Consider the following 25,426-nt stretch of genomic DNA (forward strand, 5'->3'; position numbering starts at 1 on the left):
ACTGTCAAAACCTCTGCGAGAACGTATCCTTCGAGCCGGTTTCCCCTGCGCGAGACCGGCGCAATTATCGCCACTTGAACTAACACCGAAGCGACTTGCGCGAAACTTTTTACCGCTCAAACGCCATGAAGCTTTTAACGCCTGTGTAGGAGCGACCCCGGTAATTTATTCACTCGGCGAACTGTGCCGACGAGGACGCATCGCCAGCCGACGACACATCTTAATGACGAGCACGGATTTAAAGTTGCGAAATCCTTAAGAGGGAATGGCCTGACCCAGAAACATGTCGCGACCATTGTCGCGAGGCTGTTGATAACGATTGTCGTTCAGACTGTTCTATACTACGAAACTTGGAGGATGTCTGGTTTCCAGTTCTCTGAGTTCTGTGAAGTTAGTTACCCCGAAATGAGAATTTAAAAAAATTGATATGGCATTTGATTGTCCACATTTGTCCATATATAATTTTTTGTCCACCTGGTCCTCTGCACTTTATATCATCGATTGTATTAGTATTATTATAAATTTATCTTAATAAAATTCGTGTTTGGATTAATTTTTCTTACTGAGAATCATGTAAAACTTTTTTATGACATATGAGGGCATATTATATTCTTCAGTAATCCCTTTAGAAAATTTTGTATATCAGAGAGGAATTATTTGGTAGCTTTAATGAATGATATACATTCATCTCGTTGTTTTCTTTTAATTTTTTCATGTCAAGAGCAAGCTGGCATCTTTGCAGTAGCTGTTTTATACATTGTTCCAGTCTCCTTATCTCGATACCTTTTCTCTTTGATATCTTGATCATTTGCATACAATTGTCTTGTGTGTCATCGTACATGCGACATATTGGCAGTTTATTGACGACATTAGCGTATGCTCCGGCGTGTACATGCAGGGACAGATAGTATTCGTAAATTTGTTGCGAAAACGGCAAGCGTGGGTAGCATGGTGGAAATCGTAGCAACGATGATGCTATCGAAAAAGTATTGCGATCAAGGCCAATGTCACGAACTTGCGTAGCAGGACAGTCTCTTCTCCCTCAATGCCAGATGTCGAGGAGAGTGTAATTAGGAACTCGTACTGAATTTTAAGATAATGAAATTATTCATTTCTTGCCAAAACAATCATCGCTGTCTTATTTAATTACAATTTAATTTACACTCTCCATTTCGCGATTTCTACATGAAATTGTGAAGGATATTGACTTTAATAATAACATTTTGATAATTTAATAATGCTCTAAAATTTATGTTGCCCGTTGATTTTAACTTGCGGCTTATCATTTAACGCAAAAAACAAAATTTAATTGTTCACCTTCGAGCGTGTATTCTAATGACATCTAATCATGTGTTATCTTTGCATGTGCGAGATAACGCATAGTACGGCGCATAGTGCCGCAATGCCGGAATGTCGTGCGTAATGATAGCGACTTCAGTGACCATGGCAATACAGTATTCCATTTAAAAAACGAATTTGCCACTATTGCTCAATAGACGTTCGTTTAGCCAACATAGCATTTCTATGACTAACCGAAACGATTTGGAATTCCATCAACGAATTGTCATGTAAATTCCACGAGGTGTGTCCAGGACAAAAGATCTCAAATATTTTCTTTTCCTGCTTAATAAAAATGACTTTTTATATTTTAGCAGTTTCATATTACACAGAATACAATTTATGTTTACTTTTACAATCATAATAACAGTATGAAAATAATTTCGGGTTTACACCTTTTGTAACATGATTCTGTATGGAATCTGATTTGATTTGCAAATGGAATCCTTGGGAGATTTCAATCTTTCCATCTATCGATTTGTCCCGTATGGTGCAGTAATGTTCCCCTCGAATTCAATGTGCACACGTAGGAGGAATCTTGAGATGACGTAGCAATAAGATTGCCTTGGAACCGAGGAAATCGAATAGTAGACGATTGTGAGGCGTTCGCAGAATTGCATTTACTCCCCATGGTCGTTCGATTCATTTTTAGAAGCCTAAGAGACGCAAGTAAATTTATCCATTTTGCTGTATCTAATTATCGCTTTATGGACGGCGACGCCGTCTTTAACGAGACAAGACGCTGCCTGCTTTTTACAGAAAGATGAATAACACTCAAAACAGTCACTTAATAGCGCGCGGAATCCTCGATGAACCAAACTGACAATATTTCATTGACATAAATTTCATCAATGATTAGCGAGATTAAAATATAAAGCAGATAATAAAGAGAAATTCTCATGTTTAAGTAGATTTCACAAGAATGACATGAGGAAAGACATTCACATTGATTATTCTATCAAATATGCAGTCGCAGCTGGCATTTTAAATACCGTAACGTTCACAAAGAGCAATAAGAGACGAAAATTGCGTCAGCCGGTTAAAGCCCACGTTTGGCAAAGTACTTTTCATCGGTGTCTCGCGTTTTCCATTATGCCTCGGCAAGCTTCGTCTTTATCAGCAATCACGCGTGCTGATGAAGTCGTCACCGAGCGGATAACGCGCTGGAGGAGTTCGTCGCCGTTATTACGACACATTAGGGCCAGCGTAGTAACCCGTTTTACCCGTGGGATTTCGCGTAATGAGCGTGGGCACTCGGCCCAATCTTGGGGCTGTCTATTAACACGCTGCGCGGCCACCAACAATCATCGGGGCCGGTTCACCGTTGTCTCCCCGGCGGGTAATCCAATCGTGATTTCCGCGGAAGGATGCGGGACGGGGACACGGCATGCAACGCGATGCTGGGCGAAACCAGTTCTCAGGATAAAGGCGAGGGAGAGAGAAGTCTGACCCCGGGAATACGCTCTCGGTTCTACAGGGTGTCCCGATGCAGTCCGCCAGCCGAGTTGGAGCGAAGAAAAATGCCCGCGCGATTTTCCTCTTCGTTCGTCAGGAAAATTGCAGGAAAGAAGATCACGTCTTGAATACTGATTAGTCCGAGATATTTATGTTATCCGAACACTCGATCGAATTAAGAATGAGCGAAATGTGAGATCGGTTACGCGATGAACGGCTCAGCAGGCCGTCGTGCAAGGAAGAAAAGAGTCGCGTTGATATACTTTCGAATGTAAATCAGTTGGCGATACTCGCGTTTTGCGAATCGAGAGTTAATTGATTAATTAATTAAATGGGAACACGCTGAGAGAGAAATCCAGATAAACATGTTACACGCGAAACGACATTTGATCAATTAATATTTCTGCGTGGGAAACGCGAGCGAGCAGAATTTTATGTAATAAATTCTGCATTGATTTTCATGCGCCAGAGGAAATTTTCATGCCGGAGGAAGAATTTCCTCGTGCGCGCGGTATCTGCGGTTATTTTTATGTTCCAGAGACAGGATACGAGATAAACGCCCTTCCTAAAAGAGCTGCTGTCTGTTTATCGACTCGACTTCGGAAGCGGTCTCGACGTGCGCCTGAAGTTTTCTCGAATTATTCAGCAATTTCGTTCTGTTGTTTTAACTCAGCTGTACCGCTGCGAAATGTTTCCCGAGAGAATTCTTCAGCCGGCGATATATTTACTTTTGCGTCGCGCGTATTGCTTTGCTGAGAAACAATTAGAAGAGCTATCATCCCGTGCATTACGAAATGCTCATTGTACAAATGTAGCTAGAGCTTCTTCACCTTGATGCTCCGTCGACGGCAGGTGTACGCTTTAATGCGGCATGCAGCTGCTTGGAACTGTGGCCGCGCGTGCCCCGAAGGCCGCCAGTATGTATAGATTACCGGGAAAAGCCAAGGAAAGACGTGTTATCACGTAATATCACTGATGCATAATAATGTGTTGGTGACTAAGATCACGTGCGCCAAAATATATTATTTAAATCCCTCGGATGAGTCAACCCGCAAACATAAAACGTACGTTTATAACGCTTTTATTTTTATAACGTGATAAGCTTCCTTGTCTCATATTTGTATAGAATACAGACGGCAAAACATCTCTAATCGTTTCCTCCTTATCACTTTTTTACTTTTCGGGAAAAAGCGAGGCGTTCAAGTACGGCCGAGCGAAGGAGAGGTACAATTAACTGGAAAAAGTCGAGTATGTTACGTTGATTTGCTAACGTAATGATATGCAGTCGCGAATACATAAAAAAGGAAAGATCACCCGATGCGAAACGGCGCGCATTCGCGCTCAATTGATCCTTGTTCGTTATTTTATTCGCTTTCCGGATTCCATCGCGCTCGTGATACGCGCGCGGAAGACGGCTCTCCGTTCCCCGTCGATGCGCCCGTAAATTGCACGACCGATTTCGTTGCGTCGGGACTCAACGTGGTTCCGCTGGTGGGGAAATGCGCGACGACAGGAATCGTATGGTTTTCACGGGAGGGAAAACGTTACGGTCTCGTCGACAGAGTAAACCTGCGGCTATTGGACTCGTACGCCCTTTTCCGTCGTCGTGAAGTCACTCGCCCGGGAAGCTGCGGCACGCCCGTTATGCATACGGAAGGACCTCGAACAACTTACCTCGAGCATTTCACATTTTGCGTGTTCGCCAGGCGAAGTGAAAGACGATTTTGTAGGAAAATGAGAAGCGAGGTATCATTATATGTCGGCGGTAAAGTTATTGCATTGATGCAAAACGCAGTACGTCACGTTTGTCGTATATTTCATTTGCATATAACATTTTTGCTGTGTCACACGAGATGGAAATTACGTAATTAATAATAGGAACACAAGTAGATAAAATAGTACGTATCGTTGCATTAGATAGTTGTCACGCGTGTAACGTGAAGCTTCACCCCGATAAGTACCCGTGAAACCAGATAACGTATCTAATATTTGCATTCTGTCGTTTTAAAGTATCGCCGGGAATAGTTACTGCCGTGCAATAAAAACATTTTTTCACGCGGCTAGATTTTCGTGCTTTTCGTGTTCTTCGCTATCTTTTCACCATTGACAGAATTTCGCATCCCACTCGCGGGTTATCAGATAGCTGCTATTAAAGGAGATTATTACGCAAGTTGCTTGAAGGATGCGACCGCGTGAATTTACCCGAACTCGTGTCATTGTATCTGCGACTAGACATCGGGATGCGATACGGAGACGCTTGGTTATTTAATTATAATTATCGTTTACATGACGCGGTGATGAGTTTACCATACGCGCCTGCCTTGATGAAGACCGTGAGTCGTGAGTGAAGAGACTTACCATCTTTGCACAGCGATGACGTTTAATCTGATTATACCAAGAACGATGAACATTATGTCGCATGATATCCGCCTCTTATAACGTCACTCTACTGCAAACGTGCTTTTATGAATCTTCTTTGACTTGCTACGTAACGAGAAAACTTGTTAAAGACATATTGTCGTGTGCCTTGATATTAGATCATAAACTAAGTAATCTGAGTCGCGTCTGAATGGCAATACAAGTATTATAGCGATATTTTTTTTAAGATTGCTTAGTCTGCTGTAAAATTAATATACGACAAATTTGATTCATCTAGACGCGACACGGATTACTTAATTAATGACCTGATAAATTTTATCTTTTTTTATATTTTTTTGAAAATTTTGCAACATTATTTTATTAATAAATTTTTTATTAATAAATTGTTAACATGATACTCACTGCTGAGGCTTATCGATGGTTTTCTAGATATTGCCAGAATAGATTTTTTGTTTGTTTAGATATAAATAATTTTTCGCGTTGCTGATTAACCGCGAGATAAGTTTTTTGTTACGGAGTGTTACCTAATTGCACTTGTTTCTGATGCTCCTGCAGATGTGCCTTCGATTTTTCACTCTTTCCATCTTATCGTGCAGCTTGATAAGGATGATAAGCCATCAATGACAGGTTCAGTATGTTACGGTGCGCCGCGACAGTTTGACCCCTTTTTCCGAGCGAAGCTTATTACCTTCTTCCGACATGGAAATTCTCAAGATGAGAAGATGGGACGTCATGGACGAGTACTTTAGGGATTTCCGACAGCTATTTAAGTTAGTGAGTGCACTCAGTTTTCTTCACTTCATTATTGCCGATGTTTCTTCACTTCATTATATTGCCTCAAGTTCTCGTTGCTGTGGGCGTTACCTCGTCGGGAAAATTATGAGGAAAAACGAAAGAGAACGAAGAAGATGCTTACGGAATTTTTCAAGTGCAACGATTATTGTTATTCCGCGATCACGGAACTAAGCAAATATAAGTTATATAAATTCGCTTTGTTAATTACATTGAAGAAGAATTGCACTGGCTAATCTTGTTTTATAATATTTAGCGATCTTTACTTATTAAGCGTTATTAATCGATTTCATGCAAAATTCCATACAAAATGCAGTTACATTGTTCCACTATCAACTTAACTCCATAATAGAGTGCCACACAATCTATAAAAAAATTGTAATATCGCTCAATATCAGCTACTGATGTACGTCGCCTTATTGATTTGTTAGATACTGCACATATCGAGATTAGAACGATCGTATGGCAGCGAGGAAAATGTCTGGTAACAAATCGAGTGCTGTTTTCTGTGAACGTGAATATACGCAGCGACTGGTCGGTTATTTATTAATTAAGCGGAATCTAAATGGCGGATTTGCGTAGTCTCGCATGAATAAACGACTGATTCATGCTTACTGATCTTCCCGGTGAATCGCGCGAGTAGGCCGTGCCTCTCTAGCGTGATCGTCGCGCGTTCTCCACGTCGAGGACGGATTTTACATGCGCGATTCCCTCGACGGAACGGTTCACCGGCGAGAATGAAATGTTAATTAGCCGGTGTGCACACGGGACCGCTCTCGGGAGCATTTCTCAAGAATGGGCATGAGGAACTGCCGATTAACCCCGATGCAAGCCTACCGAGAAACCGCACACATGACCGTTCCCGTCGTTACCGTATGCCCATTGTTCCCGCGCGAAAATTGCGATGTCTACGAGCGATGTCTAGATGCGCTCGCGGATCTGCTAGCGGAATTTTTCACGACCCGGATTTCTTTCGCGAGCCTCTTCTTACGCGAGAATCATGCGTAGGCGCATTCCTTGTGCAACGCATTTCTCCCGCGGGGAAAAAAGTCTCCGCCACGGTAAATGTCCGATCGCGGAAATGTCAGTTGAAATGATATTCTCGACTCTCGGTTATTTTGTGTCGTACAATCGAAATTCGATTTTAAAATGTTTCATTTTTGTAAAATGAAAATTAAAAAAAAATTGTTATGTCTGCTATATCAATTAATCTCTTAACATATATATGTGTTGTATAATATAAATATAATATAAATATAAAAATAATGTCGCATAAAATAATATCTCTAAATTACAGATTTTCACATCCGTTTGGTCTCACCAAACGGAATATTATCTTGTCATTATCACGGTGCCTCGCGAAACTTATTAATATAATATTTTTTATGCGGATCTGATTACTAAATTAATTGTATTTTATTATCGCGCTTGTGTGTGTATGTGGTATCTCACCCTTCCTTAATAGATGTATCCTCTTTCAGACGACGGAAATGACTGCGGAAAAGCTATTGCCGTGTCGTATCATATAATAGTATCAGGAATAATATCGCAAGTTCAATTTTAACTGATGTTCAGATGTATAAATTATCACGCAAAATTGGCCGTACAAAAACGGAAGGAAATCTTCATGTCTCATGTTTTACGTAAATTATTCTCAATTTCAGAGAAAAACTTTATGAATTAAATATACAATAAATAAAGCGGAAGAATTTTCGTGATTCTTAAGATCCTAACGACATATCAAGCTTTTGACGAAACGACTGATGAAATTTGCTTTCTCCGACAGATCGACGCAAACGGAGATGGCTTCATCAATGTCACCGAGCTGCGGAGTGCATTGGATGTTTGCGGCTTCAAGATGCCTGGTTACAAGGTACGTCAGATGATCGAGGAGTACGACGATAAGCAGCGGTTGGAGCACAAGGGTCGTCTCTCGTTTGAGGAATTCGAGAAGCTCTGCAAGGAGCTGAAGGCCAACGAACTGGGCTCCACATTTAAGCAGGTCGTCTCGAAGAAGGAGAACCTCGAGACTCTGGGTGGAATATCCGAGGCGTCCAGCGAGGGCACCACGCACTCCGTCAGACTCGAGGAGCAGCTAGCGTTCAGCGACTGGATCAACACTAATCTGTCACATGATCCCGACTTGAAGCATCTGTTGCCTATCGATCCCGAAGGGAAAACACTTTACGATAAAGTCAAAGACGGAATATTGCTCTGGTAAGTATAACACAGTGGAATATTCCTTCTCGTCGTGATTTTTATACAGTGCACACAGTAATTTATTAATCTTTTAAAATAAAAAATTAAATATAGAGGAAATCTAATATATTTATTAAAATCTTTAGATTTATGTTTTATATCGAATAACTTTATTCTAAAATTTAAATTAACGAAAGAATCGTTTCATTTGTTTGATAAATAATTATAAAATAGATTGATTTGTATAAAAATTAATTATATCACACTTACATTTCAGTAAAATAATTAATCATTCCTGCCCGGACACCATTGACGAACGCACAATCAATAAGAAGAATATGACGCTGTACAAAAAGCACGAGAATTTAACGCTGGCTTTGTCTTCGGCTCAAGCTATAGGTTGCAATATCGTAAACATCGACGCTCACGACTTAACCAAGGGTTCGCCTCACCTAGTACTCGGCTTGCTCTGGCAAATTATCCGAATCGGTTTGTTCAACCAAATCACCCTCGAGAATTGTCCCGGTTTGGCTACATTGCTGCAGGACGGTGAACGAATTGAGGATCTTTTGAAGCTCTCACCGGAGTCTATTCTGCTCAGATGGGTGAATCATCACCTAGAGAACGCCGGTATCGCCAGACGGTGCAACAACTTCCAGTCCGACATAACGGACTCTGAGATCTACACCTATCTCATCAAGCAAATTGCACCGAATTCCGCTGGCGTCACTTTGGAGGCCCTGATGGAGCCGAACCACATGTCCCGTGCGGAGATCATGCTTCAGCAGGCGGCGAAACTCGGCTGCCGCACCTTCGTGACGCCCAGTGATGTCGTAAACGGCATTTACAAACTGAATCTGGCCTTCGTCGCGAACATGTTCAACAATTATCCCGGGCTGGACAAGCCTGAGAGTAATATCGAAGGCCTCGAATCCCTGGAGGAGACGCGCGAGGAGAAGACTTACAGGAACTGGATGAACTCGATGGGCGTGACACCGCATGTCAACTGGCTCTACTCGGACCTGGCAGACGGTCTGGTGATTTTCCAGTTGTACGACATCATCAAGCCGGGCACCGTAAACTGGAATAAGGTGCACAAGAAATTCTCGAAGCTGCGAAAGTTCATGGAGAAGCTGGAGAACTGCAATTACGCTGTAGAGCTGGGCAAGCAGATGAATTTCTCGCTAGTGGGCATCGCCGGGCAGGACCTCAACGATGGAAACGCAACCCTGACATTGGCTCTGATATGGCAGTTGATGAGGTCATACACATTATCGATTCTGACATCTTTGGCCGGTACACAAGGAAGCACCTTGGTGGAAAAAGAGATCGTCCAGTGGGTCAACTCGAAACTTCAGGCCGCCGGTAAGACCAGCAGTATCAAGGGATTCCAGGATTACGCGATATCAGACGGCAAGGTCGTCATCGACCTCATTGATGCCATCAAGCCCGGTTCGGTGAACTACGATCTCGTCAAGGAGGGTGGAACTGAGCAGGTGAGGAATCTCTTTGTCGCTTTGTCGACCAAGTCTCTCGATATTCGTAGAGTTTGCGTACCAAGATTAATTCGCTCTATTGTGATTGTGGCTATTTCCATAGATGACCGATCGCATTACGCCACGCGTTGCGTTTATGTCACTGACGTCGAGTTCCGTGGATCTCAGTCATTGCATGCTATCTCAATAGAAGTTTGTGAAAATACAAATAGAAAAATTACTTCAAGCAATTTGACCTAGCATGTTTTTTCAAATTGCTCGCAGTCGCAAATTGCTTCTTTCAGTTATCAGCTATCAATACTCTGCACCAGCAGGTATCAGTCCAAATTAATAATTAACGTTTAGCGATTTTCTATCCGAGATTATTTTCGTCTATCATTCGCAGAAGCCAGTCGGTTCCGCGAAAATTGAAACGCTCGGGCATAGGCCGAATCGATCCCGCTTGGCGCCTGGTCGGTGGCATGACTAATGGGCGACTACCGCTACTATTACTACTACTATTGTTTTCGTTTGTTCTTGCAGGAGAATCTGGACAATGCCAAGTACGCGATATCCTTGGCGCGGAAGTGCGGCGCGCGCGTCTACGCTTTGCCGGAGGACATCACCGAGGTGAAGCCGAAGATGGTGATGACTGTGTTCGCCTGCCTGATGGCGATGGATTACATCCCGAACATGGATTCCGTGAAGAATCAGCAGAACAACGTGAATAACGTGAACAACGTAAACAGCGTGAACAACGGCCAATAATGTCGCGCCAACCGCCGCCGCGCCGTGTCGTCGTCCCACCTACGTGCCGTCTGTCTTTTATACACAAGAACCTTCGATATCGGGCCGCGCCGCCACGCGCCTCTTCCACGAGCGTAATACCTGTATATACGTAGGCTAGGATAGCTTGTTTTCTTGAAGAGAGAAAAAGAGAGAGAGAGAGAGAGCGAATACTACTACTTAGGAAGAATCCACGAGACGAGAAGGGGAAGTCCTCGAGCATCCCTCGTTAAACCGCAACAACGCCATTCGACCGCAATGTTCCGGACTTGATGCAAGTACTCGAGATTTACGGGACGTAAAGTGTATCTATTCGCAGGCTATCATCATCGTAGCACTTGGATTGGCGCTGTTTAAGCACCAAACACTCTTCTGCTACGTGTAGCAGCGTGATCACCGTGTGTCGTTGCGTGCGCGATGCGGGACTCCTCTTCTCCGTTGTTTTCGCAATCATATCACACTCGTTTCCACACATTTACTACTTGTTGTACCACGTCAGATTTGTATAAATCGATTTTATACCGTAAATGTAACTTGAAGCAGTAGATGAAGAGAGCACATTAGGAATCATCGCTAGGAACATTGAAAACGCATATTGCAACATTCAGAACACACGCACGGTATCCTCAAAATCCATGACCTTAATTTAACGAAGAGAAAAACTTTGAGAAAAACTTCGGTTTTCAGTCGAGTCTAAAGACGTTAAGTATCGAATCGATAAAAATTGTAGTGAATGATGATCTCTCTCGAAATATTTCCGCAGAAAAGTTCGAGGCCGAAGAATCAGAGGATCCTGGAACGTTCTGTACAATTAAGCAGGTTCTTTTTCAAGCAGACCATTCTGTCTTCTGGCGTGTAGAGTCAAAACGACAGTTCGACACCCGAATTACGTGCAGTACAGTAAGAGACAAACTTAACACGAGATACATATACGTATCCGATAGCGTAGACGTAAGAGGACTTGTGATCTATTTCAGCTCTGTTGTTTTGCGTGCTCTCAGCGCGATTCACAATGTCCATCAGGTTTGTCATAACGGTCTAAGGCTTCGTCGGCTTCGTTTCTTGCGCATCAGTGTCGCACGAAGGGACGTTACATTGAGCGTAAATTTACGGCTACATGCAGATCATATACCTTTATATTTCTTTACGTATATTTACTCGAGAATATATATCGATGAGAGAACTCTTTTTCTATATCCTGTCGGGCTCTAAAAAGAGAAATCCGTTTCTGAAATGGGAAGAGAAGGCCTTTGATATTTCACGCTTGAAGAGTCTGCCCACATCATTCCACGTGGCGATAGCTTCTATGTCATGTTAATGTACTCGAGATACTGTGTATTCGAAAAAGAAAAGTGTCAATGACGGATTGATTATGTGCGCTACAAACGGACGGCAATGGATAATGATGATATGTAGTAACCCCACGTTGACGCACAAAAATCATTGTAATCGTGCCATTAATAAGTATTGAACTGTAAAACGTGATTCGATATTTACGCGATATTTATAATTTGAATTCGGATCGAGGCGAATAAATGCTAAAGCGAAATCTGCGAAATTGCTCTCTGAAAGCAAGGGGATTACGAAGAAACGTGGATTCCTCTTGATTTATGCGTCTCGCAATTTGTTTCATGCGCATCAGGTGTGCAGATGTTGGATTGTTTTAAGAAAACGAATGTTCCATATGACCGAACAAAAAGGCTCGGTCAAGCTCGAGAAAGTGTCCGAAACTCTTTTAGGAATATTTTAGAGTAAATCTTGTTACATATGATTTAAAACTTTTGTGTGTCGAATTTTAGAGATCGTTACGAAGATGGCAAATTAAAAGAATTATTAAAAAAATTAGTCATGCCTCTCCTAAAGAAACTGCAATCATGCAATTGTCGTTGACTTGAACTAAGTTGGATCATTGATTAATTGTGTATATATATAGATATATATATAGCGGACGCTGACTGATCGTATCAGAAGACGCGATGGAATTATTTACAATGAATGTAATGAAGTGCAATGCGTGTTATCGATTTGTATAAATGTTTCTATTACATCTCCAAATTTATTCGCTTTGTCGATATCATTGAGTTCATTGTCTTAATTGATTAAGGTATCGTATCATTATTTCAATAGGAAACGAAGTAGTATGCGCGTGGACGTGTGATTGCAACGCATTCGTGTAATACATACAGACTGAAATCTGCGTTCGAGATGAGCGAGAGCGAAAAACTGAACAATAAAATTTTGCATCCGAATGCAGATTCCGAATGTTGATCCTGCATTTTCGATCGAGTATACACTTGCGATTCAGAAATTCTCGAGGGCCATCTGCAATTCGATTAATTAAAGCTAATTATAAGTGTCGCGATCATTGAATAACACCGAATAATCATTGTATACGTATTTCATATACAGACACAAGCGCACGCGCGCGTACACACATACACATACTCGTGCATCCCATATTGTGTGTGTATGTGGACATGTGTCCGTCGTTCTAGTTATAATTTAATGTATACGTAATTTAAATACAAGAATTTACTATGTACAACGCCATCGCTTTATTATCAATTACAAAACACAGCATGCCAACTGGATTATCATGGAAATAATTTTAGGAGCGTTGAATTACATTATTTTCTATTTTTATTTATGTTACATCTTGTTATTAATAATTTGCTGTAATGTTGTAACATATTCAAAATATCGTATTGTATTTTATAATTGTTCATCATCGATCAAGATATTTTTCACGTCATAATTAGCGAGTATCTTGGTCTTGCCTGGATTCACGATCGCGGGTGGATCATTCGTAGCTATTTGAACATCTTCCAAAGTTAACGTGATAGTCTCCACAACATTATACGTCTGAGAATTCTGCTTTATCGTACCCTTCCTTGTCGTAGACGAAACAAAACTCGTCTTACTGATTTCCATGCGGCTGGTCATACTCTCCTAAAAGAGAAATGTGTATGAATGAATGAGTCAAAAAGTCACGTTTCTTCTATACGAGTGCCACGAACAGTTTTCGCACTGATTTATATCTGCCAGAAACGTGAAATTTGCATATCTAAATACTTGTAAGATTTTCCTTAAATTCGAAAAGCAATTTCGAAAATTTATTCAATCAAATCAAACTTTATATAATAATTATTGTTTGCACAAAGATTGCTATGTTGAAAGATAATGTCTAGATCTCATGTCTAGATAGATTTATTAAAAAAATATTAAGCTTGTATTATCGAAAGCTTAACAAAAAGAGTAAAATATTGAAGTTAGATTGAACATAGAAATTAGATTGTTAAGATGTCGTAATAAATATTTAATAAATTATCCGTGATATTATTGTATACGTCTGAGCAGGAATCGCTTACCAAGTCCGCTTGCTGATTTTCGCAGACCACCGTGTTACCATATTTGCAATAATATTTCTCGGCATAGCAAGTACAGTGATTGAGATCTGTCGTCTTATCGATGACAATGGTCTCGTTGTCTTTCAAATTAAGACTTGGCGGCAGCAAGTATAGGTTGAAATTACGGCGGTTTCTCTTTGTGTTCTCAGGACGACGTGTGATCTTGAAAACCACCCTGCATTTACCTATGATGGACCGCGCCACATCTTCAAACGTACCGTTACCTACATCGCTGAAATCGTTGCCAGTATGCAACTGTTCAGCTATGAGTCTCAATACGTTGAGATCATATGTCTTTATTTGCTGCCTCACGATCATCTTCTCGATGCCTTCCTCCTGTTTGAAGACTAATTCGATGGGCTCGTTGGTGACGTCCTTCCGCCAATTAATTAAGTTATCGTCTAATTCGTTTTTTCCATAGTTGATACTCTCGTTGTGCTTGAGGCTGCAGCTCAAGATATTTGATTCCGCTTCGGAATGGTTCCTCTTCGGAATGCAATGCAGCTGGGAGAGGACACGGAAGCCGAACGGATTGATGCTCTCCCGCGTCCACATAATGTTCATGTTAACGGTAAATATGTACTTATTTGCATTTTTGAGTTTTGGGCCGTGCTCCAAGTTAATATGGGCGACTAAGAACATAAAGAAGGCATCAAGCTTTGTACGAAGCAAATCATAAAAGCATTAGTATAAGGAAGTATTTTTTAAATTAATATCATAATTATTTAATTTTTAAATTTTATTTTTAAATCTTTTTCATTTTATAGAAAGATATATATTAGGAAATATATTTTTTTGTGAAAAATATGAGCGAATTCTGTGAGTGACAAGTAAAAAAATATTATAACATGTGATTTATGAAATTGCAGCAATGTTGAACTGAGAGAAACTTCTTACTTAGGAAAAACGGTATTAATCCTTGGACGAACATGTCGCACAGCTACCTTGTATCCAAACTGCGGTTCAACGTTGCTTCTAAATTTGAAATTGCTCTTATACCAGCCTTTTATACCATTAAATTAGGACGTATTATGTAATTTACTTAATTTCACTCGGCGCGGCGTACAGCACTACTGATTACTAAACTACTTCACAGAAACGTAACACTCTTGTTTTTGACTTTCAGCAGAATTGCCATAATTACATATTTCCTAGATTATATGCATTACACATGTTGTGTTTGCGCTGCAATGACTAATTGTAAGACTGAAATTTAAGCATGCATCACTTGCTTTGTAGGAAAAAATTTCATTATTTGATAAGGATTGATTGATTTAATTAATTTAAGAATCTTCTACATTGCCTGAAATCGAACATTAGAAAACTTGTATTTTATTAAATGCCATTTATTAATCTCCTCCTATGCACTTTCATTTAATTTGATTGAATATCTAATGCAAATATTGTGCGGTTTAAAACTTTGAGTGCAAAACTCGCGACTTGAGAAAAAGAGCGCATATTTCTTTTCTCTTTAATCAATAAAGTCGTTGTTCATATCAGTATTGATATTCAGTCCGATCAAATTGCTGTAGGAGATGACCGGAATTTCGTCTTGCGCGGGTTCGATGCTGTTTAGATTGAGCTGTATCACCTCCTTGAAGAAGATTCTTATATTCGGTGGAAATTCGGTACCATCATGCACAGATGTCCATAGTTTTCCATCTAACTGGGTGATGGTCTCGAACTTGTCATCGATTCGTATCTTGGTGATGTATCTCCCCTGCAAAAATTATCGTAAAGTCAAGTGAAGAAATAGAAACCATTGAATGATAACGATTTTAGTAAATTTCAGTGAATAAAATTATCCTGCGAGAATACATGTACGATTCGTGTTCCTTTGCTTCCTACGAATTTAGGACGAATTTAGGAACGAATTTAGGATAGAAAAGTGTACGTGCCATCTTTATGATTCCGAAGAAGACGTTGAGATATCGCGGTGAACTAAGACATCCCGTCCTTGCCTTGACAATCGAGAGAGTCGTTCCAGGTTCCACGTTCGCCATCGGCAATACCATGAACCGGAAGGCAGAGCTGGCGTTCTCTTCCTCGATAGAATCCGATTCTGGTTCTTCACGCGTGATCTTCAACATGGTCGCGCAATTGCCCATCGGCGTGGTCTCCCGAACCATGAATTGTGACACATCGATCCTGTTCCGTAGATCGGCACCCATGCTAAACTGATTGGCAAGGCTCCTGAGAATGTTCACGATCTCCATACGAATTGGTGATTCCACCAGCAGACCCTCCACGCCGATCTCATTAAACCTGATCTCGAATCTTTGTTCCCAGCGAACCTGCTTCGTCTTGTAGCGATCCGCAATGAGCTCCACGACGGTAAAGTTTAGCAAACGGCAAAAGAGACTGTTCGACTCGTTGGGGCGACACTTGAGCGTAGAGTTTACTCGTGCGATATTGGTAGGCGCGTCATCTTCACGTTTCACGTCGTAGGTCATGTTTAAATCGTACGTGTATTCTGGCCCGAATCTCCATTCCGAAGTGTTGTTAATGACGACATTGGCCGCTGAGCAAAGGGAAAAAGATTTGCACAGGTATAAAATTAAAAACTTCTTGTTTATTAGTAAAAAATATTAACATATAAAAATATAATTAAAAATATTATAAAAATATTAACAATAAAAATTGATTTCAAATAGATGAATGCGACATTACATGGTGCATGTATACATTCGTAAATTCAGTCGTACTTGGTGACTCTTACCGACCTAAGAAGAATGGAATCAGGACGACATTCATCCCACAGCAAGGTGTTTCGCTACACGCTACGCGTACACTAATACCAATCGTCTAACACCCGCAAGCTCCTTTATATCAGAACGTGCTTAATGACATAGTGTTTGATATCGCTTACGTACCAATCTTAGAGGACGTTTTCACGGACGCATTTGATACATGTGCATATACATATATATAATATGATACATGTACAATATGATTGATAAAGATTTCATTTTATTATTTTAACGCTTCATGCTAACAATTTAATGAGATTATTAGGTATATATATTACATATATTAGGCTAAATTTGTCTTGTATTACATCTTTTATTACACAAACACGAATAGAATACACGTGAATAGGTGGGATTTTAGTTTGAATTCATTTATTAAGTTTATCTTTATTTAACTTGTCTAATAAAATACATTTATTACTTGAAAGCTTTACAGTTATAAACTTCAAGCGACATATAGTATGCAAGTTTTTTATCGTATTAATTATGAAGTTCTACTTTGGTACAACTTTCGTATTCAGATCGATCACATCGAACGACTCACTATTCAAAGAGGGCAGTTTGTCTCGTGCGGGTTCAATGGTGTCCAGATTCAGTTCTATTGTTTCCGTAAACAAGAAAAATTTGTTTGAAGAAGGATTTTTCACAGGTATTAGATTCCCATTTATTTCGGTAAATGTTTTGTATGTGTTATCGATCCAGATTGTGCTGCTGAATCTCTCCTACAAAAAATGCCAAACATGTAATATAAATTATATAAACATAAATATATATATATGTATATATAGATAATGTATATACAACATAGTGAAATCGAAAAGATTAAAACCGTCGACCAAATCTAAACATGTTCTAATTTCTCTAGTAATGAAATTCAAGTGTCATTAGACTACTATAAAACATTTGCACATTTTAAAATTGTTGACTGGTTTGCACAAATATATTCGCCTTTAGAAGAATGAAATTCAATTATATGCGCATACATACCGCTCTGAAGATTCCCTCTGCGAAGATATCGACGCGTTCTGGTCCATTAACGCAGGCCTTTCTATTCTTACTGATCGAAAGATTGATTCCAGGTCTCATGGTGGATATCGGCAGCACCTTGAGTTCAAAATTGATATCTTTCTTTTGGTTTGTGCTTGGCTGATGTTCTGCGTGCGTGATTGCGTATGTAGTTAAGCAGTTGCCCATCGATGTGTTCTCTTTGTCCATGAACTGCGGTATCGGCTGAACATTGTTCTTGCGCATCAGATTGACGTTCATGCTGAACTGATTGGCAACCTGCCTGATGATATTCAGGATCCTTGTATCGCATGGTTCGATCAGCAGGCTCTCCACGCCGCGCTCGTTGAACTTGATCCCAAACACCTTCTCCGAGTCAATATCTTCCGTCGTCTTGTAACCCATAATGTTCGCCATACCCGAGATATTGCTCAAATGACAAACCAGCATTTCCGGCTCTTTAGGACGACAGTGCACTGTAGAGTTAAAACTCGCACCTATGATGGTTTCGGCGGTGGATACAGTCTGTCTGATGTCATAAATTATGCTCATGTTGTATGAGTATTCTGGTCCAAATTGCCAGTTTGACATATCATTGACGGCCAGGTTGGCCGCTGAAGAAACAGAGAAGAAATTTATTTATTTAGAATACTCTCGTTTGTTAAGAAATTATATTTTGATAAAAATGATATTGCAAGATACACGATGATTCCGACAGGTTTTATTGGCTTACCAACCTAGGAAGAACGGGACCACGACGACGTTCATCTTGCTGTAATGGATCTCACTACACGTACTTTAATGCAGCGTCGCTCGGACTTGCAAGCTCTTTTATATAATGTGCCTGATAATTTAACGGTAATCTTGAAGATTGTGTGTTTGTATGACATCACTGTCTACATTTGATGCCTGTATATATGACAGGAACAATAAAGATTTTAATAGCTCAACAATGGTTTAAATTTCATATTTTTTTGTGTACAACTTGTATATTAACGCTGGTATATAAATACAAAATTTTGTTCGAAATTGTACGAGAGAAATATAATTTTTCATGCTTTTTTAATAGTATTATATATTTCTTCAAGTGTAATTATACAATTATCTCTACATTATAGTTATAGGATAATTATGATATCTTATAATGTCGCAAGAGAAAACTTTTCAAAGCGTAAAGCATCTATTTCCGGTAAACTTGGGCGCACGCACATGTTTAATAAATTGTACGATGACGAACACTTCTCGGAGATTTGTTAAGTGCCACTTAAGATAATTTTAAATTATTAGAGTTTTCTTTACAGTTATTTTGTTGCATGGATTGTAAGAGAAACAATTGTTGAAGCAGTAGCTTCAGTTAAGAACAAGTACTGTAATGATATAAAAAAAGTCGTATTAATCGTGCATCATATTCTCATGTTAAACAGTTTTTTATTATAATTATTATTATTATATAATTAGAGTTCTACAAAATACAATTCATTAGTAGTTGAATTAAAGAAGTTTAGTTGCCACTAATTTTTATAATGCATATATAATACATATGTTTATATAATATATATTCTCTTCGGTTTTATTCATTATGATGAATTAATTGGATCTTCCTCATCTATTGAGAGGGATATTCACGGACATATTCTATATCCGAGAAAGCGAGTATGCCAGTTGCGCTTGGATCTTGAATCTCCGGCAACGGGGATCGAGCAAAATCTATCCGCTTCAACTTCAAACGTAGATTCTCACGAGATCGCATAATCTGCGTCATGTTCCCCTTTCTCATACCCTCCGATATTGTGTAGGTCATGAATCTGTCTTTTGAGATCTCGATGTGGCTGATGGATTCAGTCTAGAAAGCAAAGAAGATAATAGCAATAATTAATTGCGCTAATTAATCATTGCGAAACATTTCGATAATTAATGCTGTACAATTGCCAGCAGTTATGCCTCATAATTTACGCTGCTAACAAAAATATTCTATAGGTTTTCATTTTCAGTACACACCATGTTCGTGAGGACAAATGGATTGTTGCGACTAAGAGTCTGCTGGTTCCCGATGTTCGTAGTTCGCGTGCACCTCTTCGCGTCTCGCACCTTCTTCACCCGGAATGTCTTCTCGATGGGTTGCGTGAAGTTGTTATTCGATGACGCGAATCCAATCATGAAGTTCGCACCCACCGCAGAAGAGTCATCGTCGTCATCGTCCTCCGCGGATTCTGGATCTCCGCGAATGATCTGGACATCGGCCTCGCACTGACCGATCGCCGAGTTGTCCTGCATGCTGAATCTATCGCGATTTTCCTGCACCTTAAAGCCGATGTTCAGCTGGCTGACAATGTTCTTGATCAGGGCCAGCCTCCATCTGGGAATCGTTCTGTGCACCACCAGGTTCTCGATGCCGTGCGGATTAAACCTGATCTCGAACGGTTTCTCGTCTAGGAACTTCTGTTGTGTCGAGAGATCTAACGTGTTCGTGCATCTGCTTTTTTTAGGATCAGGACGCCTGATGTTGAAACTGCCGAAGTAGCAGCTGAGGCTGTCGTCTCCTTTGGGTCGGCACTTGAGCTCAGAGACGATCATGGAGCAGTAATTGTCACCCTCATGGACAACATTGGCCAGGGACATGTTCACGAAAACGTCGTATGTGCATTCCGCACCGTACGTCGTCCATTCAGATTGTCGGCGAGAGTCATCGACGACGACATTCGCGACTGCAAAATAATAAAGCGGTAACTAGCGGAAATGCAAGATCACGGTTGATATAAGATGATGGCGATCTAGTGCCAAATGAAAATTGCAGCTTTGACGTTCTCTGGGAATGTAAATCCGTAAATTTAAAAAAGAACAAGAATTTTCAAAGGAAAGTAAGAAAATATAATAATTTATTTATTGCAACATGTTAAATATCAAAAGTAAAAATAAATTGTATATTTACAATATTTGAGCTTGTAATAAGTAATAAGTTACAAATCTAAATTGCCATTTAGCGTTTTAGTTAATGATTTGCCAATGAGACTAATTTTAAGTATTAAACGTACCTAAAAAAAAGGGCAAGAGTGTCACCAACATGACTGACGTCTTCTGTTTGACTGATATTACTGTCCGCCATCCGATGCCTTCTTATATGACAGATCATATGTGATTCATAGAGGTTTGAAAATCATGTCATGAAGTACCATTTCCGCCATCCACCTAGATGTAGATATCTTCCGTATTCATTGCAGTAGCGTTTATACTTAAAATTACTTTAATAATAGCTTCGTAAGTGTCAGCAAGGCACTTAGACGTAATTGATAAATTCGCCATATCCTCATCCACAGTTGTGAGCATCGCTCAAATATTTCTCGCACGCAGTAAGCAAAATGTAATTAATTTTATCAAAGTACATTTATATTTATATTTTTTCTGAAAATAAACTGCATTACGCTTCTGCTGTAAGAGCTTTCTTTTTATTCATATATATTTTCAATAAAAATCAACACACTATGCGCACACATACCTTTAAAAATATTGTAATTATGTACAATCGCAGTGCAATTCTTCAATTTGTATTTCAGTAATCTCTTCACGTTCTTAAGAACAAAACTTTCTTTGATATTGATATTAATAACAGCTCATTGCGGCTACAATAATAAATGAAACAATCATGATTTGATTATACGACATTATGACTGATTATTTGTTAAAGTTGTCAATTACAACCCATTAAAAAGTAATTTTTGTCGAACTGTACAAAGGCAAGCAATAGAAATATGATGTATAACTTTTTATTTCTCATAAAATCTATCGTTTTTACAATAATATACAAATCATAAAATTTCTTTATCCTCGCTGTCTCTCTCACTGAAATACAGCACTTTCGTATCGACCTTTCTCTTGTCAATAAATATTAACATTATTACTAATTGAAATTTAATTTATAATTACTTCGGATGTATTCAAGGACAAGAGAATTTCCATACTTGCGAGGAGCGAGAATGCAATTTTCCTCGTTGCAAATTTGTTACCGCTCCATTTGTCGATCTCGTGCCTCACACCGCACTCGTTCGAGCACAACGTAGCACCGATAACGCGATCGTTTTTGATAGGCTAATCATCTTATCATGTCGTCATCATCCTCCTCGGATGTCGAGTCGTCGATTAACCACCTGCCTATGAAGATAGTCGCGGGCTCGGCTTCCTTCACAGCCGGCGGTTCGCTCTCCGCAGGTCGAATCGACTCGAGTCTCAGCCGCACGTTCTCATAGAGAGTCGTCACCACCGCCTCGCTTATTTTGCTCGTCGTTATCACGTTCGACGTACCGGATATGAATTCAGTCGACGTTATGATGATGTGACCATCCGACATGCTCTGTAATAGAAAAGAAACAAGCGTAGATCGTCGTAGGGGCAGCCAAACATGTTGTGCACCATGATTGATGCGCAATCAATCCTCTCTTATTATTCATGATTTCAATTAGACCAAGATCAAATCTAATTGTACTGTCGATTAAAACCGATTTGATTATTTGAGAAATATTTCGCTAAAAGTCACTTTATATATCTCAATGATTTTAGAGCGTAAACAGATCAGATGTACAGTTATGTTAACAATGATTGGAAATTGTCTACGTTAGTTGTATTTTCATGTAGATTAATGCGCGCATAGTAAGGAGAAACGTTTAATCGATCTACGAATTATCTAGAGCGGTCAGCGTAGAATCAAGAAAAACACATCGCAGACTCACCATGTCAGACATGATGTCACTTTCCTCCCTGAAGCTCTCGACGCTGCCGAAGAAGTACGGCACCTTGTGCGTGCACATGACCAGGTTCCTAGTCTTCCGTATCTGCACCAGCTTGCCGTCCTTCAGCCCGAAGATCGGCTTGAGCGCGAAGCCGCGTTTCGCGTACAACGACCGGCCCACGAGTTTCTTGTCGATCTTGAAGGTCGTGTAGCACTCACCTTGCGTGAAGTTCTCCATCGCGCCGAAGGTCATGCCGTCGTTGCCGATGTCGTCGTCGAGGGCGGCGCCCACGCTCATCTGGCCCACGATCATTCTGATCATGTCGAGCTCGCGTGGCTGGATATTCTCATTCACCACCAAACCGTCCACGCCGCGCTCGTTGAAGCTGATCTCGAACTGGTCCTCGTTGATCTCGTAGGCCGCCTGCCGGCTGACCTGGCCGGTCGGGACCGCGGGCTCTGATGGATCGAGACTGTCCGCGATGAAGCTACTCGCCTGCGAGTCCTCAAAGTGACAGCTCAGCGCGTACGGACCCTTCGGTTGGCAGATCAGCTTCGACTCGAGGTTCAACCGCATGCTGCCGTAGACGTCCTCCCCCGGGACCGCCGTCGAGTTCACCTGGACCTGGAACGTATACTCCGGTCCGTGTTCCCATGGCTTGTCCATGGTGATGTGCGCGGCTGGGGGGGGGGGGAAAAAGCGTCATTGTACTGACAATGAGTGTCCAGACGTTTTTGGGGGATCGAGCACGCGAACGAGGTCATCAGAAAGGCAAGCAAAGGTTCGACACACGGGGCCAAGTACTGCCGATCACCTCGATGTTCAAAGTGCTTTGCTTTCAGTACCATGCGGGATGACTTTTTCGGGCTTCCGGTGGATGATTACGCGCGATTGATCTGATGATGGCTCTCGTGCATCGGAAACGGTACTTACGAGAGAGACGGCCTTCGGCAAAATGAGAATCGATTGCGAGATGTATGGGATTATGGGGAGCACGGTGAATGAACGATACGGGTTCGATCATCGAGTCACTGATCGATGGCTCTTTACGGATGTAACGATAATCTGGATCTCTTACCGATGAAGAACGGTATCACTATCACGTTCATGGTGACAGCGTGCAACGTTGATCTACTTTAATGGAGTTACTGATGTTCGAGCTGCGCTCTTATACGAGCGGCTATACTGCACTACTGACCTCTTCTTACGATTAGCGAGTTCCAATTTACCGGACCCGTTCTCCGTTCTTTGTCACGGGGCGTCGCATTTTAGGATAACGCCCTAAAAGGATCGAGCACTTGCAGTGCATCGATAGACCAATGATCTAAATAGCGGATCGAAAGTAATTAAATTGTCTTGCGTTATTTAAACGATATACTTGAAGCAGCTGTACGAGCAGCGTACTCGTCCGCTCGTCCCGTGGGTTTTTGAATGAAGCCACTCACTTGCGCTGCGAGTAGAATGTCCCATCTACTTCTACGTCAAACGTGTACTCGAGATCATAGATCCAATTATCTTTTACTTGGTCTTGAAAATTTGATAACTAGAAGATAGAAAATTTATTTCCTCTGTCTCTTCTAAAGGCAACAATTTTGCAACAATTTTGCAACGGACTTTTTGAAATATACGAGCAGCATCTTATCAAGAGCTTGTCACGGCAATGCTTAATCGGGCAATGTTGCGTATTGTACTGAAGATTTCTCGAATATATTTTAATATCTGTTTTACACTCCATTGTAATGATTCATGTTACCACACACATACAAGCACGATTAAAATTTGTACGATGCATACGTAATCTCGCGCGCGATTGATGAAGCGATTCGAGAGATGTCACGCGAGCACGGGAGAGCACGCAAGTAGGAAAGACTGTTCATATAAAGATTTTCACGCGTTAGATTTAATCTGTCCTTCGCGACTGATTGCTGACACTGACAATAAGCGGCGATAACTTAATTGAGTAATCGAATGGACTTAACTGACCTAGGAGAAACGGCTAGAAAATTTGTCGCGTCGATCACCGGCGCGGTGAGACTCTGCCTTCTTCCTCAAGTCGTTTTTGTTACAGTATCAATATCGCGTATTCGCTATGCATGACGAGATAAATAAAGGATGAATAATGTTTATAATAATGTTTATAAAAAAATAGGAGTCTCCAAGAATCTATGCGCGTATGTGTGCGCAATGTGTGAATACGGCCTCGGAATCGGGATCATGAACTCTCGTCGGCAGAACGGATTACGCGTGCATCGTCAAGCGCACTTCGCCGCTTATGAAATCATTACAATGACCTTGGGTCAATAAACGCACTCCGTATCGGCTGTTCAGGTATTTTACGCCTCAATCATGACGCGGTCTACGACCACGAGTCCGCAAAGGGAAACGTTCATATGACAATTCCCGTCTACTAGTACGTGACTCTGGATATAACGTGTACTTCTGCACGCAGAGGTTTGAGTTACAGACGCATCTAGATCTAGATCGTGTATTCTGCAGGAGAAACGATGAATCGGGCCAATTGTGGTATTATTATCTCAAGAAGTTTAGAAAAAATTTATGTTTCTACAGAATTTCAAGAAAACGTTCCTGAAGCCTATCATGAGTAACGCAATTTTGCCATTAACGCGACGAATAAGATATAATGATCGTGTTGGTGACATTAAATTAGATGAAGTAGGTAATTAGAAGAGTGTGCGACGTACGTTGCCTTTCTTCAGGGAGCTTGAAGCCTGCTAAAATAAATCTATTTATTTTACTTTCGATTTATGATTCTTTATTATTGTTGTTTTAAAAATATACAAATTATTGATAAAATTAATAAAAATCTTTTAAAATGTATCTGACATTTCTCGCTATATGAATCTTGTATATTTTAAAACGCACTATAGTTAGTTTTAAAAACAATGTTCATTTTGTATTATTCACAATAATAAATATTGCAGCTAGTGATTACAAAACTTTTTCGATGCACCTATTAATATGCATCCCGTTATACACCAGTTGCACGCGATTTTTCAGGTACCTATAGCCATCTTCTGGTATAACTTTAAAACTGAAATGCAGGTTTGCTCAATCCGCTCCTCACGTTATCTTCTCACGTTCTCTTTATCCTCACGTGA

At 40.5% G+C, this 25,426-nt stretch overlaps 6 protein-coding genes and 1 long non-coding RNA gene across 12 annotated transcripts in view; 2 read left to right on the forward strand and 5 right to left on the reverse strand.

Annotated features, from left to right (window-relative positions):
• Positions 1 to 12,964, forward strand: part of LOC105285594 (plastin-2) — a 27,303-nt gene extending 14,339 nt beyond the window's left edge. Inside the window, exons 1-4 of one of the 2 annotated variants that reach the window (XM_011349874.3) lie at positions 5,536 to 5,946; positions 7,751 to 8,181; positions 8,441 to 9,659; positions 10,182 to 12,964. In XM_011349874.3, the coding sequence (XP_011348176.1) occupies positions 5,872 to 5,946; positions 7,751 to 8,181; positions 8,441 to 9,659; positions 10,182 to 10,406 (1,950 nt within the window). In that variant the 5' untranslated portion in view covers positions 5,536 to 5,871 and the 3' untranslated portion in view covers positions 10,407 to 12,964. Of the gene's footprint in view, positions 1 to 5,535; positions 5,947 to 7,750; positions 8,182 to 8,440; positions 9,660 to 10,181 lie in introns of those variants that run through there. The other variant, XM_011349875.3, reaches the window with a different exon arrangement.
• LOC105285593 lies at positions 12,960 to 14,958 on the reverse strand. The gene is made up of 3 exons (XM_011349873.3): positions 14,729 to 14,958; positions 13,793 to 14,463; positions 12,960 to 13,373 (listed from the first exon to the last, which is right to left on the reverse strand). The coding sequence occupies exons 1-3, from the start codon at positions 14,760 to 14,762 to the stop codon at positions 13,137 to 13,139; spliced, it is 942 nt and encodes a 313-aa protein (XP_011348175.1). The 5' UTR covers positions 14,763 to 14,958; the 3' UTR covers positions 12,960 to 13,136.
• A 132-nt stretch (positions 14,959 to 15,090) lies between these two features.
• On the reverse strand, positions 15,091 to 16,759 carry LOC105285597. Of its 3 annotated transcripts, none has more exons than XM_011349876.3 (3): positions 16,555 to 16,759; positions 15,730 to 16,352; positions 15,091 to 15,551 (listed from the first exon to the last, which is right to left on the reverse strand). In XM_011349876.3, the coding sequence occupies exons 1-3, from the start codon at positions 16,583 to 16,585 to the stop codon at positions 15,303 to 15,305; spliced, it is 903 nt and encodes a 300-aa protein (XP_011348178.1). In that variant the 5' UTR covers positions 16,586 to 16,759; the 3' UTR covers positions 15,091 to 15,302. The 3 variants fall into 3 exon arrangements, with proteins under 3 accessions (XP_011348178.1, XP_011348179.1, XP_011348181.1); XM_011349877.3 differs by having other exon boundaries at positions 15,127 to 15,551; positions 16,551 to 16,759; XM_011349879.3 differs by having other exon boundaries at positions 15,127 to 15,551; positions 16,537 to 16,759.
• On the forward strand, positions 16,246 to 17,008 carry LOC105285596. The gene is made up of 2 exons (XR_895092.2): positions 16,246 to 16,380; positions 16,486 to 17,008. It is a non-coding gene; the product is annotated as an uncharacterized LOC105285596 (long non-coding RNA).
• On the reverse strand, positions 16,949 to 18,473 carry LOC105285598. The gene is made up of 3 exons (XM_011349880.3): positions 18,324 to 18,473; positions 17,569 to 18,200; positions 16,949 to 17,303 (listed from the first exon to the last, which is right to left on the reverse strand). The coding sequence occupies exons 1-3, from the start codon at positions 18,352 to 18,354 to the stop codon at positions 17,076 to 17,078; spliced, it is 891 nt and encodes a 296-aa protein (XP_011348182.1). The 5' UTR covers positions 18,355 to 18,473; the 3' UTR covers positions 16,949 to 17,075.
• A 177-nt stretch (positions 18,474 to 18,650) lies between these two features.
• Positions 18,651 to 20,770, reverse strand: LOC105285599. The gene is made up of 3 exons (XM_011349882.3): positions 20,619 to 20,770; positions 19,585 to 20,291; positions 18,651 to 19,429 (listed from the first exon to the last, which is right to left on the reverse strand). The coding sequence occupies exons 1-3, from the start codon at positions 20,647 to 20,649 to the stop codon at positions 19,193 to 19,195; spliced, it is 975 nt and encodes a 324-aa protein (XP_011348184.1). The 5' UTR covers positions 20,650 to 20,770; the 3' UTR covers positions 18,651 to 19,192.
• A 237-nt stretch (positions 20,771 to 21,007) lies between these two features.
• Positions 21,008 to 24,112, reverse strand: LOC105285600. 3 transcript variants are annotated; one of them, XR_895093.3, is made up of 4 exons: positions 23,386 to 24,112; positions 22,308 to 22,987; positions 21,543 to 21,931; positions 21,008 to 21,203 (listed from the first exon to the last, which is right to left on the reverse strand). XR_895093.3 is itself a non-coding variant. In XM_011349884.3 (4 exons), the coding sequence occupies exons 2-4, from the start codon at positions 23,414 to 23,416 to the stop codon at positions 21,674 to 21,676; spliced, it is 969 nt and encodes a 322-aa protein (XP_011348186.1). In that variant the 5' UTR covers positions 23,417 to 23,631; positions 23,753 to 24,112; the 3' UTR covers positions 21,332 to 21,673. The 3 variants fall into 3 exon arrangements, 2 of the variants coding, with proteins under 2 accessions (XP_011348186.1, XP_011348187.1); XM_011349884.3 differs by lacking the exon at positions 21,008 to 21,203 and having other exon boundaries at positions 21,332 to 21,931; positions 23,386 to 23,631; positions 23,753 to 24,112; XM_011349885.3 differs by lacking the exon at positions 21,008 to 21,203 and having other exon boundaries at positions 21,332 to 21,931; positions 22,308 to 22,931; positions 23,386 to 24,105.
• Positions 24,113 to 25,426: the final 1,314 nt, after the last annotated feature.

The sequence above is a fragment of the Ooceraea biroi genome, chromosome 4, assembly GCF_003672135.1.
Source record: "Ooceraea biroi isolate clonal line C1 chromosome 4, Obir_v5.4, whole genome shotgun sequence".
Classification (NCBI taxonomy): Eukaryota; Metazoa; Arthropoda; class Insecta; order Hymenoptera; family Formicidae; genus Ooceraea; species Ooceraea biroi.